The sequence below is a fragment of the Meles meles genome, chromosome 7 (genome assembly GCF_922984935.1).
Source record: "Meles meles chromosome 7, mMelMel3.1 paternal haplotype, whole genome shotgun sequence".
Classification (NCBI taxonomy): domain Eukaryota; kingdom Metazoa; phylum Chordata; class Mammalia; order Carnivora; family Mustelidae; genus Meles; species Meles meles.
In genome coordinates this window covers 20392525-20417634 of record NC_060072.1, presented here as the reverse complement: position 1 = coordinate 20417634, position 25110 = coordinate 20392525, and the positions used below count along the sequence as shown (strand labels likewise).

At 38.4% G+C, this 25110-nt stretch overlaps 1 protein-coding gene across 4 annotated transcripts in view; it reads left to right on the top strand.

Annotated features, from left to right (window-relative positions):
- The window catches only part of ANO4 (anoctamin 4), a 384614-nt gene that overhangs the window by 276140 nt on the left and 83364 nt on the right, over positions 1-25110 (top strand). For all 4 annotated transcript variants that reach the window (XM_046014085.1, XM_046014083.1, XM_046014084.1 and 1 more), the window contains 4 exons: positions 13156-13211; positions 15599-15720; positions 20281-20415; positions 21500-21596. In XM_046014085.1, the coding sequence (XP_045870041.1) occupies positions 13156-13211; positions 15599-15720; positions 20281-20415; positions 21500-21596 (410 nt within the window). The remainder of the gene's footprint in view (positions 1-13155; positions 13212-15598; positions 15721-20280; positions 20416-21499; positions 21597-25110) is intronic.

The following is a 25110-nucleotide window of genomic DNA, read 5'->3' as shown; positions in this document are numbered from 1 at the left end:
TGCCATATGCCTATATATGAAAAGAAATATCCAAACTAATGACCACCACTTCCACCTTAAACAAGAAAAAGAAAAAGAAAGTAGATAGATGAAAAGGAATAATAAAAGAGAAGAAATCAATGAAATAGAAAACAGAAAAAATAATAGAGAAAATAAATGGAACCAAAAGCTGTTCCTTTGAAAAAATTTATAAACCTTGTGAACATACCCAAGGTGACTTACCAGTGAGTCATGCCCAGTGTAATTCCTTTCCCTTAAGTGTAGGTAGAAACTATAGCTTACATTTAGCCAAAAGAACATTGCAATGCTAATTGTGTCACTACTGTGATTATGTTACACTGTATGGAAAAGTTTAGGAGATCTTCCAGATGTGAAAGAGTTCTTAATCAGTTTGACATCAACTTAATCAAAGGGAAGATTATCCTGGATGGTCCCAACCCAATCAGGTAAGCCCTTTAAGAGTGCTTAGGCCTGCCGCCAGCTCGGAAACTTGTGGCAACAGGGACTCCTTCTCTCTGTTGCTGGTTTTGAAGAAGCAAGTTGTGAATATAGCAACTGCAAGGAAATTAATTCTTTCAATAATCAGTGAATCTTTTCCTAGATGAACCTCCAGGTAAGAATGCAGTCTAGACCAAACCTTCGCTTTGGTTTTGTGAGACCCAAAACAGAGAACGTAGGTAAATCATGCCCAGACTTCTGAACAAAAGAAACTGTGAGATAATAAATGACTATTTTTTTAGCTACTGCATTTCTTGTGATTTGTTACAGTGACAGAAAACAAATACAAATTTCTAACCAGGCTTATTAGGAAGAAGAGAGAGAAAACAAAAATTCTTAAATTTCCAGGAATAGGAGAGATGCTGTCACCAAAAGTGTTGAGAGTATATTAAGAGAATATTTGAATATTATGTCAATAAATTCAACAGCTTAAATGAAATGGACACATTTCTGGACAGATGCAAATAATCAAAATCCATTCAAGAAAAAAAATATTCTTGTATTGTTGATTTTAGCCTTTCTGATTAATGTGAGGTGATATCTCATTGTAGTTTTATTTAATATATTTTTTTTCAGCGTAACAGTATTCATTGTTTATGCACAACACCCAGTGCTCCATGCAATACGTGCCCTCCCTATTACCCACCACCTGTTCCCCCAAACTCCCACCCCTGACCCTTCAAAACCCTCAGGTTGTTTTTCAGAGTCCATAGTCTCTTATGGTTCGCCTCCCCTTCCAATTTTTTTTTTTATAAACATATAATGTATTTTTATCCCCAGGGGTACAGGTCTGTGAATCTCCAGGTTTACACACTTCACAGCACTCACGATAGCACATACCCTCCCCAATGTCCATAACCCCCTCCCCCTCTCCCAACCCCACCTCCACCCAGCAACCCCCAGTTTGTTTTGTGAGATTAAGAGTCATTTATGGTTTGTCTCCCTCCCAATCCCATCTTGTTTCATTTATTCTTCTCCTATCCCCCTAACCCCCCATGTTGCATCTCCATGTCCTCATATCAGGGAGACCATATGATAGTTGTCTTTCTCTGATTGACTTACTTCACTAAACATGATACCCTCTAGTTCCATCTATGTCGTTGCAAATGGCAAGATTTCATTTCTTTTGATGGCTGCATAGTATTCCATTGTGTATATATACCACCTCCTCTTTATCCATTCATCTGTTGATGGACATCTAGGTTCTTTCCATAGTTTGGCTATTGTAGACATTGCTGCTATAAACATTCGGGTTCACGTGCCCCTTCGGATCACTGCATTTGTATCTTTAGGGTAAATACCCAGTAGTGCAATTGCTGGGTCATAGGGTAGTTCTATTTTCAACATTTTGAGAAACCTCCATGCTGTTTTCCAGAGTGGTTGCACCAGCTTGCATTCCCACCAACAGTGTAGGAGGGTTCCCCTTTCTCCGCATCCTCGCCAGCATCTGTCATTTCCTGACTTGTTAATTTTAGCCATTCTGACTGGTGTGAGGTGATATCTCATTGCGGTTTTGATTTGCATTTCCCTGATGCTGAGTGACGTGGAACACTTTTTCATGTGTCTGTTGGCCATCTGGATGTCTTCTTTGCAGAAATGTCTGTTCATGTCCTCTGCCCATTTCTTGATTGGATTGTTTGCTCTTTGGGTGTTGAGTTTGCTAAGTTCCTTTTAGATTTTGGATACTAGCCCCTTATCTGATATGTCGTTTGCAAATATCTTCTCCCATTCTGTCAGTTGTCCTTTGGTTTTGTTAACTGTTTCCTTTGCTGTGCAAAAGCTTTTGATCTTGATGAAATCCCAATAGTTCATTTTTGCCCTTGCTTCCCTTGCCTTTGCCGATGTTCCTAGGAAGATGTTGCTGCGGCTGAGGTCGAAGAGGTTGCTGCCTGCGTTCTCCTCAAAGATTTTGATGGATTCCTTTCTCACATTGAGGTCCTTCATCCATTTTGAGTCTATTTTCGTGTGTGCTGTAAGGAAGTGGTCCAATTTCATTTTTCTGCATGTGGCTGTCCAATTTTCCCAGCACCATTTATTGAAGAGGCTGTCTTTTTTCCATTGGATATTCTTTCCTGCTTTGTCGAAGATGAGTTGAACATAGAGTTGAGGGTTTATTTCTGGGCTCTCTATTCTGTTCCATTGATCTATGTGTCTGTTTTTGTGCCAGTACCATGCTGTCTTGATGATGACAGCTTTGTAATAGAGCTTGAAGTCCGGAATTGTGATGCCACCAACTTTGGCTTTCTTTTTCAATATTCCTTTGGCTATTCAAGGTCTTTTCTGGTTCCATATAAATTTTAGGATTATTTGTTCCATTTCCTTGAAAAAAATGGATGGTATTTTGATAGGGATTGCATTAAATGTCTAGATTGCTTTAGGTAGCATAGACATTTTCACAATATTTATTCTTCAATCCAGGAGCATGGAACATTTTTCCATTTCTTTGTGTCTTCCTCAATTTCTTTCATGAGTACTTTATAGTTTAACACATATAAATTCTTAGCCTCTTTGTTTAGGTTTATTCCTAGGTATCTTATAGTTTTGGGTGCAATTGTAAATGGGATTGACTCCTTAATTTCTCTTTCTTCTGTCTTGTTGTTGGTGTACAGAAATGCAACTGATTTCTGTGCATTGATTTTAGATCCCTGACACTTTACTGAATTCCTGTACAAGTTCTAGCAGTTTTGGAGTGGAGTCTTTTGGGTTTTCCACATATAATATCATATCGTCTGTGAAGAGTGATAGTTTGACTTCTTCTTTGCCAATTTGGATGCCTTTAATTTCTTTTTGTTGTCTGATTGCTGAGGCTAGGACTTCTAGTACTATGTTGAATAGCAGTGGTGATAATGGACATCCCTGCCGTGTTTCTGACCTTAGCGGAAAAGCTTTCAGTTTTTCTCCATTGAGAATGATATTTGCGGTGGGTTTTTCATAGATGGCTTTGATAATATTGAGGTATGTGCCCTATCCCTACACTTTGAAGAGTTTTGATCAGGAAGGGATGCTGTACTTTGTCAAATGCTTTTTCAGCATCTATTGAGAGTATCATATGGTTCTTGTTCTTTCTTTTATTAATGTGTTCTATCACATTGATTGATTTGCGGATGTTGAACCAACCCTGCAGCCCTGGAATAAATCCCACTTGATCGTGGTGAATAATCCTTTTAATGTACTGTTGAATCCTATTGGCTAGTATTTTGGTGAAAATTTTTGCATCTGTGTTCATCAAGGATATTGGTCTGTAGTTCTCTTTTTTGGTGGGATCCTTGTCTGGTTTTGGGATCAAGGTGATGCTGGCCTCATAAAATGAGTTTGGAAGTTTTCCTTCCATTTCTATTTTTTGGAACAGTTTCAGGAGAATAGGAATTAGTTCTTTAAATGTTTGGTAGAATTCCGCTGGGAGGCCATCTGGCCCTGGGCTTTTGTTTGTTTGGAGATTTTTGATGACTGTTTCAATCTCCTTACTGGTTATGGGTCTGTTCAGGTTTTCTATTTCTTCCTGGTTCAGTTGTGGTAGTTTATATGTCTCCAGGAATGCATCCATTTCTTCCAGATTGTCAAATTTGTTGGTGTAGAGTTGCTCATAGTATGTTCTTATAATTGTCTATTTCTTTGGTGTTAGTTCTGATCTCTCCTCTTTCATTCATGATTTTATTTATTTGGGTCCTTTCTCTTTTCCTTTTGATGAGTCTGGCCAGGGGTTTATCAATCTTATTGATTCTTTCAAAGAACCAGCTCCTAGTTTCATTGATTTTTTTCTATTGTTGTTGTTTTTTTTTTGGTTTCTATTTCATTGATTTCTGCTCTGATCTTTATGATTTCTCTTCTCCTGCTGGGTTTAGGGTTTCTTTCTTGTTCTTTCTCCAACTCCTTTAGGTGTAGGGTTAGGTTGTGTTTTTGACACCTTTCTTGTTTCTTGAGAAAGGCTTGTACCGCTATATATTTTCCTCTCAGGACTGCCTTTGCTGTGTCCCACAGATTTTGAACCATTGTGTTTTCATTACCATTTGTTTCCATGAATTTTTTCAGTTCTTTAATTTCCTGGTTGACCCATTCATTCTTTAGAAGGATGCTATTTAGTCTCCATGTATTTGGGTTCTTTCCAGCTTTCCTCTTGTGATTGAGTTCTAGCTTCAGAGCATTGTGGTCTGAAAATATGCAGGGAATGATCCTAATCTTTTGATACCGGTTGAGACCTGATTTGTGACCCAGGATGTGATCTATTCTGGAGAAGGTTCCATGTACACTAGAGAAGAACGTGTATTCTGTTGCTTTGGGATGAAATGTTCTGAATATATCTGTAATGTCCATCTGGTCCAATGTGTCATTTAAGGCCTTATTTTCTTGTTGATCTTTTGCTTGGATGATCTGTCCATTTCAGTGAGGGGAGTGTTCAAGTCCCCTACTATTATTGTATTATTATTGATGTGTTTCTTTGATTTTGTTATTAATTGGTTGATATAGTTGGCTGCTCCCACGTTAGGGGAATAGATATTTAAAATTGTTAGATCTTCTTGTTGGACAGACCCTTTGAGTAGGATATAGTGTCCTTCCTCATCTCTTATTATAGTCTTTGGCTTAAAATCTAATTGATCTGATATAAGGATTGCCACCCCAGCTTTCTTCTGATGCCCATTAGCATGGTAAATTGTTTTCCACCCCCTCACTTTAAATCTGGAGGTGTCTTCGCGTCTAAAATGAGTTTTTGTAGGCAACATATAGATGGGTTTTGTTTTTTATCCATTCTGATACCCTTTTGATTGGGGCATTTAGCCCATTGACATTCAGGGTAACTATTGAGAGATATGAATTTAGTGCCATTATTAGCCTGTAAGGTGACTGTTACTGTGTACTGTACAGATACTCTGTACCTTTCTGATCTACTACTTTTAGGCTCTCTCTTTTCTTAGAGTACCCCTTTCAATATTTCCTGTAGAGCTGGTTTGGTGTTTGCAAATTCTTTCAGTTTTTGTTTGTCCTGGAAGCTTTTTATCTCTCCTTCTATTTTCAATGATAGCCTAGCTGGATAGAGTATTCTTGGCTGCATGTTTTTCTCGTTTAGTGCTCTGAATATATCATGCCAGCTCTTTCTGGCCTGCCAGGTCTCTGTGGATAAGTCTGCTGCCAATCTAATATTTTTACCATTGTATGTTACAGACTTCTTTTCCCAGGCTGCTTTTAGGATTTTCTCTTTGTCACTAAGACTTGTCAATTTTACTAATAGGTGATGGGGTGTGGACCTATTCTTGTTGACTTTGAGGGGGGTTCTCTGCACCTCCTGGATTTTGATGCTTGTTCCCTTTGCCATATTAGGGAAATTCTCTCCAATAGACCTTCTGCTCCCCTCTCTCTTTCTTCTTCTTCTGGAATCCCAATTATTCTAATGTTTCGTCTTATGGTGTCACTTATCTCTCAAATTCTCCCCTTGTGGTCCAGTAGCTGTTTGTCCCTCTTTTGCTCAGCTTCTTTATTCTCTGCCATTTGGTCTTCTATATCACTTATTCTTTCTTCTGCCTCATTTAACCTAGCAGTGAGAGCCTCCATTTTTTATTGCCCCTCATTAATAGCTTTTTTGATTTCAACTTGGTTAGATTTTAGTTCTTTAATTTCTCCAGAAAGGGCTTTTCTATCTCCAGAGAGGGTTTCTCTAATATCTTCCATGCTTTTTTCGAACCTGGCTAGAACGTTCAGAATCATCATTCTGAACTCTTGATCTGACATATTACCAATGTCTGTATTGATTAGGTCCCTAGCCTTTTGTACTGCCTCTTGTTCTTTTGTTTGTGGTGATTTTTCCCGCCTTGTCATTTTGTCCAGATAAGAGGATATGAAGGATCAAATAAAATACTAAAAGGGTGGCAAAGACCCCAGAAAAATGCACTGTAACCAAATCAGAAGAGACCCCACATTGTGGGGGGGAGAAAGTGGATAAAAAGAGGTTCAGAAAAAAAAGAAAAAAATTTAAAAAATAAAACAAATAAAGAAAAATATAGAAAAGAAAGAAAATATATATATATTTAGATAAACTAGTCAAAAAACGTTAAAAAAGAAAAGGGTAAAAGTTTTAAAAAATTTAGTAGAAGAAGAAAAAAGAAAGAAAAAAAATTGAAAAAAAATATTGAATTAACCTTAAGACTAAAGAATCATGGGGAGAAAGCCATGAGTTCCATGCTTTGCTTTCTCCTCCTCTGGAATTGCACTGCTGTCTTAGGAATTGAACCTGCTTTCCTTGATAGATGAACTTCGTCCTGGCTGGATATTTTGTTGATCTTCTGGGGAAGGGGCCTGTTGTAGTGACTCTCAAGTGTCTTTGCCCGAGATTGAATTGCACCACCCTTACCGGGGCCGGAATAAGTAATCCGCTTGGGTTCGCTTTTGGGAGCTTCTGTTCCTTGAACACTTTCCGTAGAGTTCTGGAGGACAGGAATGAAAATGGCGTCCTCCTAGTCTCTGGCCCGGAAGAGCCGAGAGTCCGGGGCCCCACTCCTCAGTGCGCCCCAGAGGACAGCACCCAATCACTCCCCTATCCCCAGCCTCTAGCCACGCTCCGAGTTCACCCAGCCCGCTACCAGTTCAAGGTAACCCTGAGCTGAGAGTTCAGTCCTTGGCTCTGTCTCTGTAGCTAGCTGGCTTCTCTGTTCTAATACCTGCGAGCTCTAAGACACTCCGACACCCCCGATCCTTCTGTGACCCTGTGGGACCTGGGGCCATGCTGACCCGGCGTGGGCTTCACCCCGGTTTTGCCTCTGGAGCAAAGTCCCTCAGTGGAACAGACTTTTAAAAGTCCTGATTTTATGCTCCATTGCTCCGCCGCTTGCTGGGAGCCGGCCCTCCCCCGCAGTCTATCTTCCCGTCGTTTTAGATTCACTTCTCTGCCAGTCCTACCTTTCAGAAAGTGGTTGATTTTCTGTTTCTAGAATTGCTGTTCTTCTTCTCTTTGATCTCCTGTTGGATTTGTAGGTGTTTGCAATGTTTAGATAAGCTATCGAGCTGATCTCCTGCTACCTGATGTAGTCTCAGCCTGCTACTTCTCCGCCATCTTCTCTCATTGTAGTTTTGATTTGCATTTTCCTGATGATGAGTGTTGTAAGGATCTTTCATGTGTCTGTTGGCCATATGTATGTCTTTGCAAAAATGTCTTTTCATGTCTTCTGTCCATTTTCTAATTGGGTTATTTTGCTTTTTGTGTGTTGAGTTGTTTAAGTTCTTTACATATTTTGGATACTAATCCTTTATCAGATATGTCATTTGCAAATATCTTCTCCCATTCTATAGGTTGTCTTTTACTTTTGTTGTTTCCTTTGCTGTGCAGAAGTTTTTTATTGTGATGTGGTCCCAGTAGTTCATGTTTGCTTTTGTTTCCTTTGTCTCAGGAGACTTATCTAGAAAGAAGTTCCTACAGCTGATGTCAAAGAAGTTACTGCCTGGGTTTTCTTCTAGAATTTTTGTGGTCTCACATTTAGATCTTTAATCTATTTTGAATTTATTTTTATGTATGTAGTAAGACAGTGGTCCAATTTTCTCCACACCATTTGTTGAAGAGACTTTTTCCCATTGGATATGTTTTCCTGCTTTGTTAAAGATTAATTGGCCATATAATTGTGGGCTCATTCTGGGTGTTCTGTTTTGTTCTATTGATATATGTGTCTATTTTTGTATCAGTATCATACTGTTTTGATTACCACAGCTTTTTAAAAAGAGATTTTATTTATTTGAGAGAGAGAGCAAATGGGTTGAGGGTCAGAGGGAAACAATGTCAAGGAGACTCTGCACTGAGTGCAGAGCCTGATGCAGGGCTCAATCCCACCACACTGAGATCATGACCTGAGCCAAAACCAAGAGTCAGACACTCAATCAACTGAGTCACTGAGGCACCCCGATTACTACAACTTTGTAATATGGTTTGATGCCCAGAATTGTAATGCCTCCAGGTTTTCTTGTCCTTTTCAAGATTGCTCTGGCTATTTGTAGTCTTTTGTGGTTCCACGTAAATTTTGTTTGTTCAAGGTCTGTGAAAAATGCTTTAGTATTTTGATAGGGATTGCATTAAATGTATAGATTGCACAGGTGTTGGTGAGGATGTGGAGGAAAGGGAAACGTCTTGCACTTTTGGTGGGAATGCAAACTGGTGCAGCCACTCTGGAAAACAGTACAAATTTTCCTCAAAAAGTTAAAAATAGAACTACCCTATAATCCAGCAATTGCACTATTAGGTATTTAACTAAGGAATACAAAAAATTCTAACTCAGAAGGATACATGAACCCAAATGTTTATAGCAGCATTATCTGCAATAGCCAGCCCAAGTGTCTATCAGCTGATGAATGAATAAGGAAGATGTGGTATATATGCACAACGGAATATTACTCAACCATAAAAATAGAATGAAATCTTGCCATTTGCAATGACATAGGTGGAGCTAGAGAGTATTATACTAAGAAAATAAGTCAGAGAAAGACAAATACCATATGATTCCACTTGTATATGGAATTTAAGAAACAAAACAAATGAGCAAAGGGACAAAAAGAGAGAGGTAAACCAATAAACAATTAAAAGTTTATACTTACAAACTTTTATATATATAAACAATATGTAAAAAGTTATAGTTAACTATAGGGGATAAGTTAATTGTTACCAAAAGGGATGTGGGTGGAAGATGGGTTAAATTGGTGATGGGGATTAAGGAGTGCACTATGATGAGCACTGGGTGATATATGGAAGTTTTGAATCACTATATTATACACCTAAAACATAACACTGTATGTTAACTGGGGGTTAAATAAAAACTTGAAAAATAAGCTTATATATATAAGCATGAAAAATAAGAAAGAACCTAATTAGATCCATATTGATTAAAGAAATTGAATTTGTACTTGAAAATCTTCTCACAGAAATACCCCTGCAGGCCTAGATTATCTTACTGGTAAATTCCGTCAAACATTCAAGAAATAAATAATATCAATTTTACAAAACTCTTTCACAAAATTGAAGTGTGGAGAATATGAGAGCAGTATTACTCAGGTACCTAAACCAGGCAAAGACTGTACTAGAAAACTGCAAATCAATATGCTTCATGAATATGGACGCCAACATTGTAAACAAAATTTAGTCAATAAAACACAATATATAAAAAGGATAATCCATCAGGATCACGTAGAGCTTATCTAGGTCTGCAAGTTTGGCCTAGTGTTTGAAAATTAATCAACATAACTCACAAGTTTGGCAAAGTGAAAAAGGAAAATAATATGGTCATCTCCACAGATACAGAAAAAACATTTGTGTTCATGATAAAAACTCAGACTATGAATAGAAAGGAACTTTCTCAACCTTAGTAAAGTACATTTATAAAATACTTATAGTTAACTATAATACTTATAGTTATAATAGAAGTTAACTTACAGTTAACTTCTGATGGTAAGAACTAAAGTTTCCCCTGAAGATAAGGAACAGAACAAGTATGTCTTCTCTTATATTCATCATTTCACTAGCCAAAATGCAGTAAGACAGGAAAAATAATAGGCATCCAAACTGAAAAAAGAAGTAAAACTGTATTTAGTCTCAGATGACATGATCATCTGTATAGAAGCTCCAACAGGATATACAAAAACACTAGTAGAATGAGTAAAGCTATGTTGCAAGAAACAAAACAAATATAAAACTCAATTGTAGTTCTATAAACCAGCAACAAACACTAAGGAATTAAAATTTTAAAGACCATGCCATTTATAATAATATCCAAAAAATGGAATACTTATCTGACAAGAGATATGTAGGGGTGTCTGGGCAGCACACAGTTTGTTGAGCATCTGACTCTTTTTTGTTGTTGTTGAGCACACAGTTTGTTGAGCATCTGACTCTTTTTGTTGTTGTTCTTTTTTAAAGATTTTATTTATTTATTTCACAGACAGAGATCACAAGTAGGCAGGGCAGGGGGGAAGCAGGCTTCCTGCTGAGCAGAGAGCCCCATGCGGGCTGGATGATAGGACCCTGAGATCATGACCTGACCTGAAGGCAGAGACTTTAACCTACTGAGCCACCTAGGTGCCCTGAGCATCTGGCTCTTGGTTACAGCTTGGGTCAGGGTCCTCAAGGTTCTGAAACTGAGCCCTACATTTGGGCTCTGTGCTCAGTGCAGTCTGCTTGGGACTCTCTCCCTCTCCTTCTGCCTCTCTGCATCTCTTTCTCCCAAATAAATAAATCTTTTAAAAAGATATGTAAATATGCAACATTGTTAAAATGTCTATACTGCCTAGAGCAATCTATAATTTTAATGCCATTCCGATGAAAATTCCACCGGTATTTTTCAAAGAGCTGGAGCAAATAATCCTAAAATTTGTATGGAATCAGAAGAGACCCTAATTGCTAAGGAAATGTTGAAAAACAAAAACAAAACTGGCGGCATCACGTTACCTGATTTCAAGCTTTACTACAAAGCTGTGATCACCAAGACAGCATGGTACTGGCATAAAAACAGACACATAGACCAGTGGAACAGAGTAGAGAGCCCAGATATGGACCCTCAACTCTATGGTCAAATAATCTTAACCAAAACAGGAAAAAATATACAGTGGAAAAAAGACAGTCTCTTCGATAAATGGTGCTGGGAAAACTGGACAGCTATATGTAGAAGAATGAAACTCGACCATTCTCTTACACTGTACACAAAGATAAACTCAAAATGGATAAAAGACCTCAATGTGAGACAGGAATCCATCAGAATCCTAGAGGAGAACATAAGCAGTAACCTCTTTGACATTGGCCACAGCAACTTCTTTCAAGATATGTCTCCATAGGCAAAGGAAACAAAAGCGAAAATGAACTTTTGGGACTTCATCAAGATCAACGGCTTCTGCACAGCAAAGGAAACAGTCAACAAAACAAAAAGGCAACCCACGGAATGGGAGAAGATATTTGCAAATGACAGTACAGACAAAAGGTTGATATCCAGGATCTATAAAGAACTCCTCAAACTCAACACACACAAAACAGATAATCATATCAAAAAATGGGCAGAAGATATGAACAGACACTTCTCCAATGAAGACATACAAATGGCTATCAGACACATGAAAAAATGCTCATCATCACTAGCCATCAGGGAGATTCAAATTAAAACCACATTGAGATATCACCTTACCCCAGTTAGAATGGCCAAAATTAGCAAGACAGGAAACAATGTGTGTTGGAGAGGATGTGGAGAAAGGGGAAAACCTCTTCCACTGTTGGTGGGAATGCAAGTTGGTGCAGCCACTTTGGAGAACAGTGTGGAGATTCCTCAAGAAATTAAAAATAGAGTTTCCCTATGACCCTGCCATTGCACTACTGGGTATTTACCCCAAAGATACAGATGTAGTGAAAAGAAGAGCCATCTGTACCCCAGTGTTTATAGCAGCAATGGCCACGGTCGCTAAACTGTGGAGAGAACCAAGATGCCCTTCAATGGACGAATGGATAAAGAAGATGTGGTCCATATACACGATGGAGTACACGATGGAGTATTATGCCTCCATCAGAAAGGATGAATACCCAACTTTTGTAGCAACATGGATGGGACTGGAGGAGATTATGCTGAGCGAAATAAGTCAAGCAGAGAGAGTCAAGTATCATATGGTTTCACTTATTTGTGGAGCATAACAAAGAACATGGAGGACATGGGGAGATGGAGAGGAGAAGGGAGTTGAGGGAAATTGGAAGGGGAGATGAACCATGAGAGACTATGGACTCTGAAAAAGAACCTGAGGGTTTTGAAGGGGCGGGGGGTGGGAGGTTGGGGGATCAGTGTTTACCTTGGAGACGGCATAGGGAGGAATGCAGTTATGAAGTGGCATGATAAAACTTTGGGGTATGGACATGCTTACTATCTTGACTATGCTGATGGTTTAAGGTATGCATATAGAAGTCAAATCTCAAATTGTATGTTTTAAATCTGTGCCATTTATGGTATGTCAGTAATGGCTCAATAAAGCTATTTTTTAAAAATAATCCACATATCCAGGGCACCTTGTTGGCTCAGTCAGTTAAGTGTCCAACTCTTGATTTCAGCTCAGGTCATGATCTCAGTCAAGGTCATGAGGTCGATCCCTGCATCAGGCTCCATGTCCAGCTTGCAGCGGGCTTGAGATTCTCTCTCTCTCTGTCTTCCTCTGCCTCTCCCTTCCCTTGTGTGCATGTGCTCTCTCTAAAAAAAAAAAAAAAAAGTCATATACCCAGCACCCCTCCCCCCTTTTATGCATGAGAAAATTTAGGCCTGAGGACAAGAAGACTTTTTCAAAATCACACCGCTAGTCTACTACGGAAGGGCTAGATTTATCCACATTAAACTTCTGAATAAAAATATAAAAAGAAGTGGTAGAAAACCTTTTTTGGGGGGTATGATAAATTCATCCACTTTCTCAATACATTCCCATCTTTGTGCCAGGCACTGTACTGAGCATCCTTCCCTATTTTGTTTCTATTTGAAAATCCAGTTTCCCAGCCCTTGATTCCAGTTTCCTAGCAGATAGAAAAACTTTCTAAACTGTTGGAGTCCCCAGCTGGGTTTGAATCACATTTGAAAGCTTAGATTGTTTTCTCCAAAAGTATCACCCTTATATCAGTTTTGAATGCTGTGAGAACTCAAACTCAGTATTAATTCAAAGTGAACTTTTTTGTTGTTCCAGGTCTGAATCGTTTGCTTACCAATGGCTCCTATGAAGCTGCATTTCCTCTGCATGAGGTATTGTCCTGCCTTTCCTCTGTCTTGTTATTAAATCAGCTTCTGGGAATAGTCATTAATTGAGTTTGTTGATATGACATTTGTTCAGAATGAATTTAATTTTTGCAATGGATAATTAGGGAGGGCCTACTTGAATTGTGATGTCTCTCCCCCAGCATAAGTTTATTTCTATATATCTTTTTTATGTAATTGTAAGAATACTTGAATCAAGAGTCACTCAGCATGAATTCAGAGGAATCAATGAGGGACTCCCAAGTCATAAAATAAAGAAGCATTAAAAATTTGCATGAGGCACCAGACCGGTGGGGAAAATGTTCCTGAAACATATAGTCTCTTTAACAAAGAAGTTTATAGCTATTCCTTAGAGAGTTGGAGGGAGTCATCTTGAAAAGCCTCTGGTAATCAAAGCATGGTGAATGGAAATGAATAATATTGTATCTATTATTTCTCATTTAAGATATATAAATTTTGATATTCTCTTTATTTGCTACATGGGTTTTGTCATATATAAGGACTTTAGAAATATAACTCTGGTTATCCTTAACCTTACTTTCCCCACTTAATATTGGGTTATTTAACCCAGAATTCTCTTGTACACATAGGTTTTTACGGACATAATACTTGTCATTGGTGAGAGTTTGTTGTCATCTTCATGGTGTTGAACCCATACTTTGTACCAGTCATTGTGTGACAAAGAGAGAACAGAGATAATTATCCTTGCCCATCCCTTGTAGGACCTCACAAACTAGTGAGGCTGGATCCCCTGGGAGTTATTTCCAGAAGTCTTCTACTGGAAATAATGTTAACAGTTTGCCAGTAAACTTTGCAGAACAGTTCCAACAATTTGCAAATGGCAAGTCTTTCCAAAACATAGCTTTTATTTGGCTTACAGTACTGTTTATGTTATTTTAAACACTACAAGGATGCAAAGACAATGGGGAATTTTACAAATCTTGTTCATTAAGAAAACTAGAAGCTTTGGCCTCACACCCTATTTATATACTTCCATGAAACATTTTTGGAATGACAAAAGCAAATTTTCATTTGCTTTTTTTGTCATGAAATTTGTCATATGAAAATTTTCATTTTCATATGACAAAAGCAAATCTTTTGACCCAAAGGTTTTCTAAAGACACACACAGGTGATTCTGAACTTTTAAGACAGATACTCACCCCCACATACACACACACAAACATCATGTGGCTTCCTGTAGTTATTCATTGGATGGCCCAAAAAAGGTTTCAGTGACAGCTGCATCCCCCCACAGCTGAGCCCTTGCCCATAGTGAGGGCAGGGTCTGAACAATGGTAGGTGAGCAGAAATATCTGTGCAGGTGAGTAGGTGGCAGGTATGAGGATGTCTGAGAAGATGCAGCTCTGTAACCACATAGAGTAATTCAAGGCCTCTTCTCTTGGGCTTGCACATCTCAGTAAAGCCCTGTATTCTATGAGAATAGATCTTCCAAATTAGTAATAGCAGCAATAGTAACATAATCACTTCTGAGTCTTTACTCTGTTTAACATATTATATTATTTAACATCCTAATGACCTTCAAAAGCAAAAAAGCAAGAAGGGCAGATATTGTTGCCCTTGTTTCTTGTTAAAAATTTAAATAGAGGTTTAGAGAAAAGTTGTCCACTCTAGTTATTGTGTGAGTTGTTGGTTGAGCTGAGGCTAGAACCTGAGTTTCTTGTCTCTCAGCCTCATTCACCTTCCACTAAGAAAGACCTTCTCAGGTTAGTGTTAATAAGTAGTCCACTTCCAGAAAGTACTTTTTCTGTTTATGAAGCTAGCATCACCACTAACTGAACTCAGAAAAACCCGTACCTGATTGGCCCTTGGTCTCCTCATTTGTCCCATGAGGTGGCTGAATTAGATTTGAATTGTTGTAATTTTGAGGTTACATCCATCTTTTATATTTTAGGGCTTTTGTATGGATAATGCAAAGATACAGCTGTGACTGTTTACCAACCATCCTGTCTTGAGACAAATGGAAAAGAGAGCTAAGTTTTAGGCATGGCCTCTAGGCAAGACATTTTACTCACTCAAACCATGAAAGAAACCTAATGAGGCAGAAATTATTAGTTCCTTAATGAACTAGAAATCTAAGGCTCAGAGAGCTTAAGGTCTTCTAGCTAAAAAGTAGTGGAACTAAATTTGAACTCAGCTCAAACCTGCCTGATTCCTAGCAAGCATGTGCTTTTTCTACATGCCACCATCAACAAGATTATGTCCACATTAACTGTTTTCCTTTCAATAGTATGGATCCATTTCTTTCTTTTATCACCCCTACCACTATTCCTTCCATAAAATACTAGTGTTACTCTCAGCTTTTCCTTATGGCTTTCTTGGATATTACCTTACGGAAGTGGTGTTTTTATCCCAGGGAAGTTACAGAAGTAAAAACTCCATTAGAACCCATGGAGCGGAAAACCATCGACATCTGCTCTATGAGTGCTGGGCCTCCTGGGGTGTTTGGTATAAATACCAGCCTTTGGATCTTGTAAGGTGAGTTTTTAACCAATTGCAAATATAAAACTTGCACAGAATGATTAGGACAGGCTGTCAGCTGGGACAAGGAAAAATTCTGAGTTACAGAGCTTTTACTCAAATCTAGCTTCATCTCAAGAAGGAAACTTATAAAAGAACATTGGTCATTCTCGGTAAACTAGACCTCAATCTGATGAGGATAGTGCTTCCTCCAGAAAGGTCTCAGGAAGGGGCCTGTGAGATCAGTTGGGCCTCCCACAGGATTTTATATGGAGCAGGCCATCCATGCGACTGTTATTGACAAATTATCTGTAACAATTGCAGAAATGTGATGTGCTTACATATATTAGTGAAAAACGGAATATTAGTTACTATCTATGTAAGTAGGAAAAATGGAGTTCTATCACTCTAATAAATTTCAGGCTTATTTTAATTTTCAACTAATGACCTTTAAAGGTTATTTTAATTCTGCAAGTCAAATTAGTATATCAGCTTTTAACTGATGATAATTGTACGTGGAAATGTGTTTTTTTAACTATTTATGTCCAAATTTCTGCCATGGCAACATTATACTCCAACATCTCATTGCTTATTTAGAGACTGGTTATTAAGATTGGGTGGCAACAATCCATCCTTCATGGATTCCTTATAAAAAAGAAAATCATGTCTCATTTCCTAGACTAGATGGATTTGGCTTACTTTCTCTAGTGCCCTTAAAAAAATAAGCCCAGAGGAAAATGAAATAATACAACAACTCACTTTACATTTTGTCTCCCTGGGTAGTCATTCTTCCTGCCAGAGGCCTAGTTACTAAGTATTTATTCCTACTGACCCAGGGTCATTGATGAATTGTGTACTATCCTTCGTGTTAGTAACAAATCATCCAGATAATCTGGGTGAGTGGAAAATATTTCCTGAGATGAGATTATTTGCTTTTGACCAGTCTCAATACATGCTAAAACAGTGGAGGAAGAAAAAAAATACAAGTAAGTGCACTTCCCAGCCTCAGTCCCAATATTATAGGATTATACTGGTCAAAAATTACAGAAAATTACTGCAGGCAAAATATCTACCCTCCTTGACAGTGTTTTGATTAAGACTTTATGAGTATTAATTAATGAGCATTAATTAACTGTCCATTGTGTTTCTAGTATGATGCTAAATAATATTGGCAAAGACAAATGGAAGCCACCATATCTGAGAAACTCAGTTTCCTTCAGTAAAACAGGCTCTGCGTACCTGAAACAACTAGAAAACAATAAACAATACAAGACTATGCACAATTAGGTAAAATGTGTGATGAAGGTGATCAGTTTTATAAAAATTTGGAAAAATGGAAAGGATAGATGTGGGTTGGCGCATCTGTGGAAGGTTCTGTAGAGCTGAGCCTGGAAGAGAGTAAGATTTATATAAGCCAAAGGAAGGGAGATGAACAGCATAAGCAATTTTCCAATAGAACAAAGTTGTGGAGTATCTAGTAAATATCAACTCTTAAATAGCTCTTGTCCTACAGGTTTTGCTTCCTCCATGTCTTTTTTTTTTTTTTAACAACGTGTCAAGATCTGTATTAGACAAGTTGAGTACAGTAATTTTCTCCAGAAAGCTTTTCAGTGACTTTCATTAGGTTAATTGCTAGGTGTTTTATACTTCTTCTTCTTTTTTTTTCTGTTGTACATGGTATCTTTCTTCTTTTATGCATGGAAGTGTAATTAGCATTATCTATCGATTCCATATCCAACAAACTTGTTAAACTTCTTTATTTTTTATTGAGGCATAATTGACAAACACAACAGCAAGATATTTAAAATGTTCCATGTCTCTTAATTCTGGTCACACCCCAGGACCTCCTCGACCATACAGCCTCTTTCACCTAATAACCTGGATGATGGCTGTTGCCCCATAATTGGTCTCCCTTTTTCTACGCTGGTCCCTTCCAATCCATTCTCTACTCTCCAAATAGAGTGGTCTTTTTACCATCAGGGAAATTCAAATCAAAACCATACTGAGATACCACCTTACACCAGTTAGAATGATAAAAATTGACAAGGCGAGAAACATAAATGTTGGAGAGGCTGCAGAGAAAAGGGAATACTCGTACATTGTTGGTGGGAATGCAAGTTGGTACAGCCACTTTGGAAAACAGTGTGGAGGTTCCTCAAAAAATTAAAAATAGAACTACTCTATGACCTAGCACTTGCACTACTGGGAATTTACCCCAAAGACACAGGTATAGTGAAAAGAAGGGCCATATACACCCCAATGTTCATAGCAGCAATGTCCACAATAGTCAGCCTGTGGAAAGAGCTGAGATGCCCTTCAACAGACGAATGGATAAAGAAGATGTGGTCCAGGGGCGCCTGGGTGGCTCAGTGGATTAAGCCGCTGCCTTCGGCTCAGGTCATGATCTCGGGGTCCTGGGATCGAGCCCCGCATCGGGCTCTCTGCTCCGCGGGGAGCCTGCTTCCTCCTCTCTCTCTGCCTGCCTCTCTGCCTACTTGTGATCTCTCTCTCTCTGTCAAATAAATAAATAAAATCTTTAAAAAAAAAAAAAAAAAAAAAAAAAAAAAAAAGAAGATGTGGTCCATATATACAATGGAATATTACACAGCCATCAGAAAGGATGAATACCCAGCTTTTGCAACAACATGGATGGACTGTAGGAGATTATGCTAAATGAAATAAGTCAAGCAGAGAAAGTCAATTATCATATGGTTTCACTTATTTGTGGAACATAAGGAATAGCATGGAAGACATTAGGAGAAGGAAGGGAAAAATGAAGGAGCGGCAATCAGAGGTGGAGACAAACCATGAAAGACTATGGACTCTGACAAACAAACTGTGGGTTTTAGAGGGGAAGGAGTGGGTGGATGGGTTAGCCCAGTGACGGGTGTTAAGGAGGGTGTGTATTGCACAGAGCACTGTGTTATATGCAAACAATGAATCAGGATCACTACATCAAAATTAATGAAGTAAAAAAATTTAAAAAAACAAACAAAAAAAATGATGTACTGTATGGTGACTAACAGAACATAATAAAAAAAAAGAATGATTTTTTTAAATTAAATCTGATTATGTCCTTTGAATGCTAAAAACTCTCTTAGGATTTTTCCATTCTCTCAAGACAAGGATCAATGCCTTTAGCATGGCTTATAAGACTCACCAAGGCCCAGCCTCCGCCTGCCTCATCAGCCCATCTCTTGTTATTGGTGCTCTGGGCACACTGCCCTTATTTCACCTGGTCCCTTCTGCCACAGGGTCTTTTATACTTATGGTTCCGGTTCCTCTGCTGGAAACACTTGATCCTGTCCCCTGTCTACCTAGTTAATAGTCACTTCCTCATAGAAGTCTTCCCCAAGCAGGGTGGTCACATGGTCTTGGTTGATATACTTGGGGAATTGTGTCCCTCTCCTTTTGTAGCCCTTTTCCCAGTGTTCTCATTATAAACTTGTTTCTTTAATTGATTGATGTCTGTCTACTCTGTCAGCCTGTGAGCTGCACAAGAGCAGAGACCAAGCTGATTTTGTATCTTCAGTTCCTAGCACAGTATTTGTCACATGAAACTTATTTTCTTATTTGTTGGATGAATAAAAGAATGTATCTGTTTATTTGTACATTGGAAAAGTCTTCAGAGAGTGGCAAGTTTCTGTTGGGTCACAGTGGAAGATAGGATAAATAATCTTGAGTCCACCTTTCAGAGCTTTTGGGAATTATTGGACATTCTAAGAGGAAAACAGAAGCCAGGATTTGGAAACAGGTGGTCAGCAACATTTATTCAGAATGAGAATGAAAAAAAAATTAGAATATTCTTATATTAGACTAACTTCTAACTAATGAAATATAGCAATTGAGAGGCATAGAAAGCACAATTTGGGTTGTATTCTAACATAAGTCAATTATAATATTAATGTGTTTGAGAAAGAAAAAGCAAGGAATTCTCTGAACATTCCTTAACTTTGTATACTTCCAGGCACTAGGCAGACTGGTTAGTCTCAGAAAAATATTTACTGAGGTAGATGTTGAAACTTGTGAAAAATCATCACTTAGAAAAGCTGCTCTCAGTATCAATCATTTTGAATCTCTGTAGAGTTCTTTTCTTTCTAATATCTTGTGATTCAAGCATTGTAAATATCTTAAAAAGCTACAAAATATTGAAAGAGGTGTTCACAGTTTTTCATAATAACTTTGTTTCCTATTTTTAAAGATATATGTAATGATAATACATGTGTTACAAACAAGCACACACTTAGAAACGGCAAAGATGAGATGACGTGTTGTCACCAACACTCAGATTCTCCTGGTTCTGTAGTCATAAGTGTATCTTCCAAAATGGGCATAGGTTTATTCTGTGTTCTCAGAACAAGCTTGTATAGAATCATGTTCTTTTATGGAAGGGTTCATTCTATTCTGATATAGGAAAAGAAATTAAAGCCCGAGCCTTAGTTTGGTCAAGTGCTCTATTCTCTTGGATGCCTGTGTTATCAGCAAGCCCACTACAAAATAACATGACTGAGCAAAGTATTATAATGCCTAACTCTACACACTTCACTTTGATTTGTGAGGCTCCTGTGTCTTAAACAGGCGGTACTTTGGAGAGAAGATTGGATTGTATTTTGCCTGGTTGGGCTGGTACACTGGCATGCTCTTCCCAGCAGCCTTCATTGGATTGTTTGTCTTCTTGTACGGAGTCATTACTCTGGATCACTGCCAAGTCAGGTACGGGGAGCTCTGGGTAAGCCTGCCTTTACTTCTCTTTAGAGGTGGGTGGTGGTGTTTTGGGATGTTCCCAGATTGTAGGACTTCTTTTCCATCTAACTTCATTCCCAGTCACTTCTGGGAAAAATTCAGAAGGCTCAATTTACTAGATCTTCCATTCATTGCCCACGCTGCTGTAATCTTCAGTTACCAGGGAAGCAAAATTTACATATGGACATAAGCCACTCTGTGTCCACCAAAAAAAAAAAAAAAATTGCTTTCATTCACTGGATAAAAGTTGCTCTCTTTCTGACTTTTTACCTTTTCTCTTTTTGCTAATCCTGCAAAACAGTGGGTTAATAATCCTTTTTTTTTTTAATGAATTCTGTGTTTTTACAAGGACCCTTTAAACTTGAGCCAGAAAGACATCTTACCAACTTGTTGAGGTCTTGAGAATGATTCAGTGTTGAGGATTATTTCAGCTCACTCACCAGAATATAGTTTAAGGTATTCATAGAGATTTTATTGCCAGGCTGGACAATGATCTTAAATAATGAAAGTGGCTTTCAAAAGTGATTGCAAAAGTAAAAGTGATGGGTTGATTTTCCCACTTGTAAAAATATTTTACTCTCTGGTGGAATTGTTAATGGGGATGTAGTTTTCCCATAGAACTAATGCATCACATTTTTATTTATCCCTCCATTATTAGTTTTCACTTATCATGCACATGGAGATTGAGGCAGGCAGGCACTTTTAGGTACCTAGTTGTTCCTATAATTCAGTATGAAATTGCTTCAAATTTCTACAGTGTTGTGAATGACTTTTGTTTCATTCAGGGTATAACACCCGTGTTATGCTTCATGTATTTTTCAGAGTGTAACTTTTTAAAATGTAAAACCAAGAAACAACCTCATAAATAAGTAGACTTATCAAATTATTAAAATGAGCAAGCACTTGTTTACTTTAATAACAGATAAGGCTAGGAAGGTTGTAAGGACAGTAGTCTACTGGGTCTTATTTAGTGGTTAAGGACTCTGGTGAAATTGGAGGGGAAAACATGCTCTTATATCATTAAAAAGCAGTCCTTTTCTGTTCTCTTTTCCAGTAAAGAAGTCTGCCAAGCTACAGATATCATCATGTGTCCTGTGTGCGATAAGTACTGTCCATTCATGAGGCTGTCAGACAGCTGTGTTTATGCCAAGGTAATTTCAAATCTGTGGAACTTTAGGTAGATTAAATTTTTTATACATTTTCCCAAGGAATAGAGGGTAACTATATTCTCTTTGTCATTTCTAGTCTTTCAGTCTCGAGTTTATGTTGTAGGAGAGAGTTAACGTTACCTCTATCACTTGACATTCTAACTCAAATATGTTTTTACTGTATATGTATTTTAAATGTATTAGCTCTGACCTTCATCAGAGGAGGCTGCAGTGTGCATACTGAAAAAGTACAGTTGTTGGAGTCAGAGAAAGACACTGATCTTGACGTTGCTCTTTACCACTTGTCAGTTCCAGAATAAGTTATTGACCTCTCTGAACCATCGTTTTCTTATTTGCAAAATGGAGAACATGATGCTTATTTCACTCGATTGTTATAAAGTGTATACTGAGCAAAGTACTCAGCAGATGGTAAGATCTTAGCAAATGGGAGCCACCATCATCTTCCTCTTTCATTATTGTTATTGTCAAAAAAATTTAGATTCAGGACTAGTTCAGCTACTTGCCTCCTTGACCGTGCACATGGACAATTTCTTTGAGGCTGAGCTTTCTCATCTCTAAAATGCCATCAGTGACACCTGCCTTCTCTGTCCCATGGATTGTCATGAAGACCAAAAAAGATAGTAATATAATACATATATGGAAAAATAATTTGAAAAAAAAAAAAACCAAATACATAGTGTCATTATGTCTATTATATGTTACTTCATGTTATGCCTTACTTTATTAAAATTATAGACACATTCATAGAATTCCTTATTTTTTCCTTATGGGCCAGGTCACTAATACAAAGCAATAGCTGGAGTATAGGCTGTTGAGGACTTTTCCAAGACCACTACCTGTCAACTTGCCCTGATTTCAGATACAAAAAGGGTTGACAGACTTTATTGAATGTCTGCAATCCCTGCAGCTTGGATCTATTTAATTACACTGTTGGTATGGCCGAGTTTTGCTCATTTTAAATGAGAGAACATTTGAGAGACAGCCCAGGAGCCCACCCATCCATGATATCTATAGCGTTGCAAGTGGCCAGTCTGTGTGTGTAGAGCCCAAACCACAGCAGGCAGCTGTGATCTTAGAAAGATGTGCATACGTGCTGCAGGAGACCAACAACACACGAAATACTCTCCTCACCTTTGGAGAATGTACAGATAGACCCGAGTGAGTGAGGAAAATTTAACAGAACAAGCTTGGGAAATACAGATTTGGTGAGAATCAAAAGAATTTTCTCAGTAATATAATCTTGTTTAAAGATCATGAGATCATCATTGAGCTTGAATGACTCAGGTGCAAGAATTCTGCTTTTTGGAATCTCAGAAACCCAGTCTTTTGTTGTTACTGTCATCTGGGGATATTTGTTTTTTACATGGAAAGATATGCCTTGAATGAAGTTCTCTCTTTAAGAGATCCATGGTAATTCCCTAACAGGATCATCACGGATAGTTCAGAGTGCTTGATTTTATAGGAGGTAGTTAAGCAATTATCCTACTGAACGTAAGCTCTAGAATAATCATGATTATAATAATAGCTAGGCTATACATATAAAAGTAGCTAGGCAACCTACATTTTATTTCTAATCCTTACAGCAACTTCAAGATAGATGTTATTACTCTCATTTTACTCAGAGGTAAAATTACTCATCCACGGTCACACAGAAATAATTAGCTAGGCCTTGGTTTATCTGACTATAAAACATAATCATTGTGCCATACTGAGGCTACAAGATGTTTATATTCTGGATTTTAGAGTTGGTAGTGCCTAAAAAAACTTACTAAAGTAAAAGCTAAAAAAAAGTCTCAGATGAAAGAATTGAAGTTCTATAGAGTTTCTTTTAGAAGCTCTTATTAGAAATGCTAAACAAATTTCATGGGGTTGAACATACATAGGGATATTAGATCCAGTCAGAGCCCAGATCCAATCTAACCAATGGCTGTTCTGCTGGTCAGGAATGCTTTATCTCCACCTTTTACATTTGCAAGGTCAGAAACCCAACTCAAATTGGCATAAGCAGAAAGGGACTTATGGGCTCATTTCACGGGAAAATATACTGGAATAGCTCATGCTGTCTGACAACATGAGCCTCAAGGCCTAACCTGGTCCTCCAGGCCTCAGATGTCTCTCTTTTGCCCCCTGTCCACATGATCCTTCTGCAGAGAATTTCTCCTCATATGGTTGGGAAGGTGGCTGCTGACTGCCACAATATGAGTCTTACATCTTCTTCATCTCTTTAAGCATGTTTTTATGCTTTTTAAAAATGCTTGGTCTGCTGGTTACATTGCTATAACACTGGTTACAGAATGTCTGTTTCAGAACATGTGGCTTGCCTAGTTTGGAATTCTTTGGAGTCAGCTGTCTTCCCTCCATACTTCATTATTTTGACCTGTGCATATTTGTCCCCTGGAGGTGTCAACCACTTTGGGTAATGATCAGAGGCCAGGTACTCAGCTCTCAGACCTGGAGAGTTTACAGAAAGGAGAAGACAGTGTGCCCCAGGCACCACTGTGTGCTGCACTTTTCCAGAGGACTTGTTTGGTCAGTGTTTCATTTTTAACTCAGCCAGGAATAAAACAGAATTGGGTGAAGCCACTCACACTTGACTGTAATCTACCAACCCTGGAGTTTAAGAGGACCTGGACTGAGGAGAGAATACCTGAGGACAGCTTATGGCCAGGCTACACCTTCTCATCTCCTCAGTAAGACAGAACTCTGAACATCCCTGATATTACCCCAAGAACCAGCCCCTGCGGTTTGGCCTGTTGTGGCTGATTTGGTGGGAGACACTAATTGTCCAATGACCATTCCGGAGAGGCTGGAGTAGAACTTATGTATTGCTCCAAGCTAAGCTCCCAGTCTGCTTGGAAACTGCCACTAACTCTCTCTGTATAACACCACCTCCATCACACACACACACACACACACACACACACACACACACACACACACACACACTAATTCAAGGCAACTTTCCATCTCCCCTGGGGTTTCTCACGGTCTTTGTTTTTGTATTTTGCTAGTTCCCAGAATCTACTATATTGTTTCTCTAGGGTTTATTTTGGCAAAGGGAGCCCTCAATCTATTTTAACTTACCATTTTATAGGAACCAGAAGTCCTTACTAACTCACCCCTCCTGTTTCACATATTCCCAAGTAACTGCAGCAGAAAAATATCTCTCTCCAAATGTTTGTCTATCAGTCCAGGAAAGGACTCTAATTGATTCTGTTTGAGCCACTTGCCCCCTAGTGACCTACATGAGAGACATCTATTCTCAGGATAAGGAAAAAAGGTAAGGTGAACAACCAAAAACAATGACCACCACAACTCATTCCATCATCTCCACTGATGGTACAGGCCACAACTTCCACCAGCTCCCTGTAAATATCCTGATAGAGAGCACACACCAGCCACATACCCTGGAACTCTCAGGCTTGATTTAATGCTTGGTGCATTAATACAATAAACAATACAATTTAACACTCCCTCTGGCATATGAAATAAATTA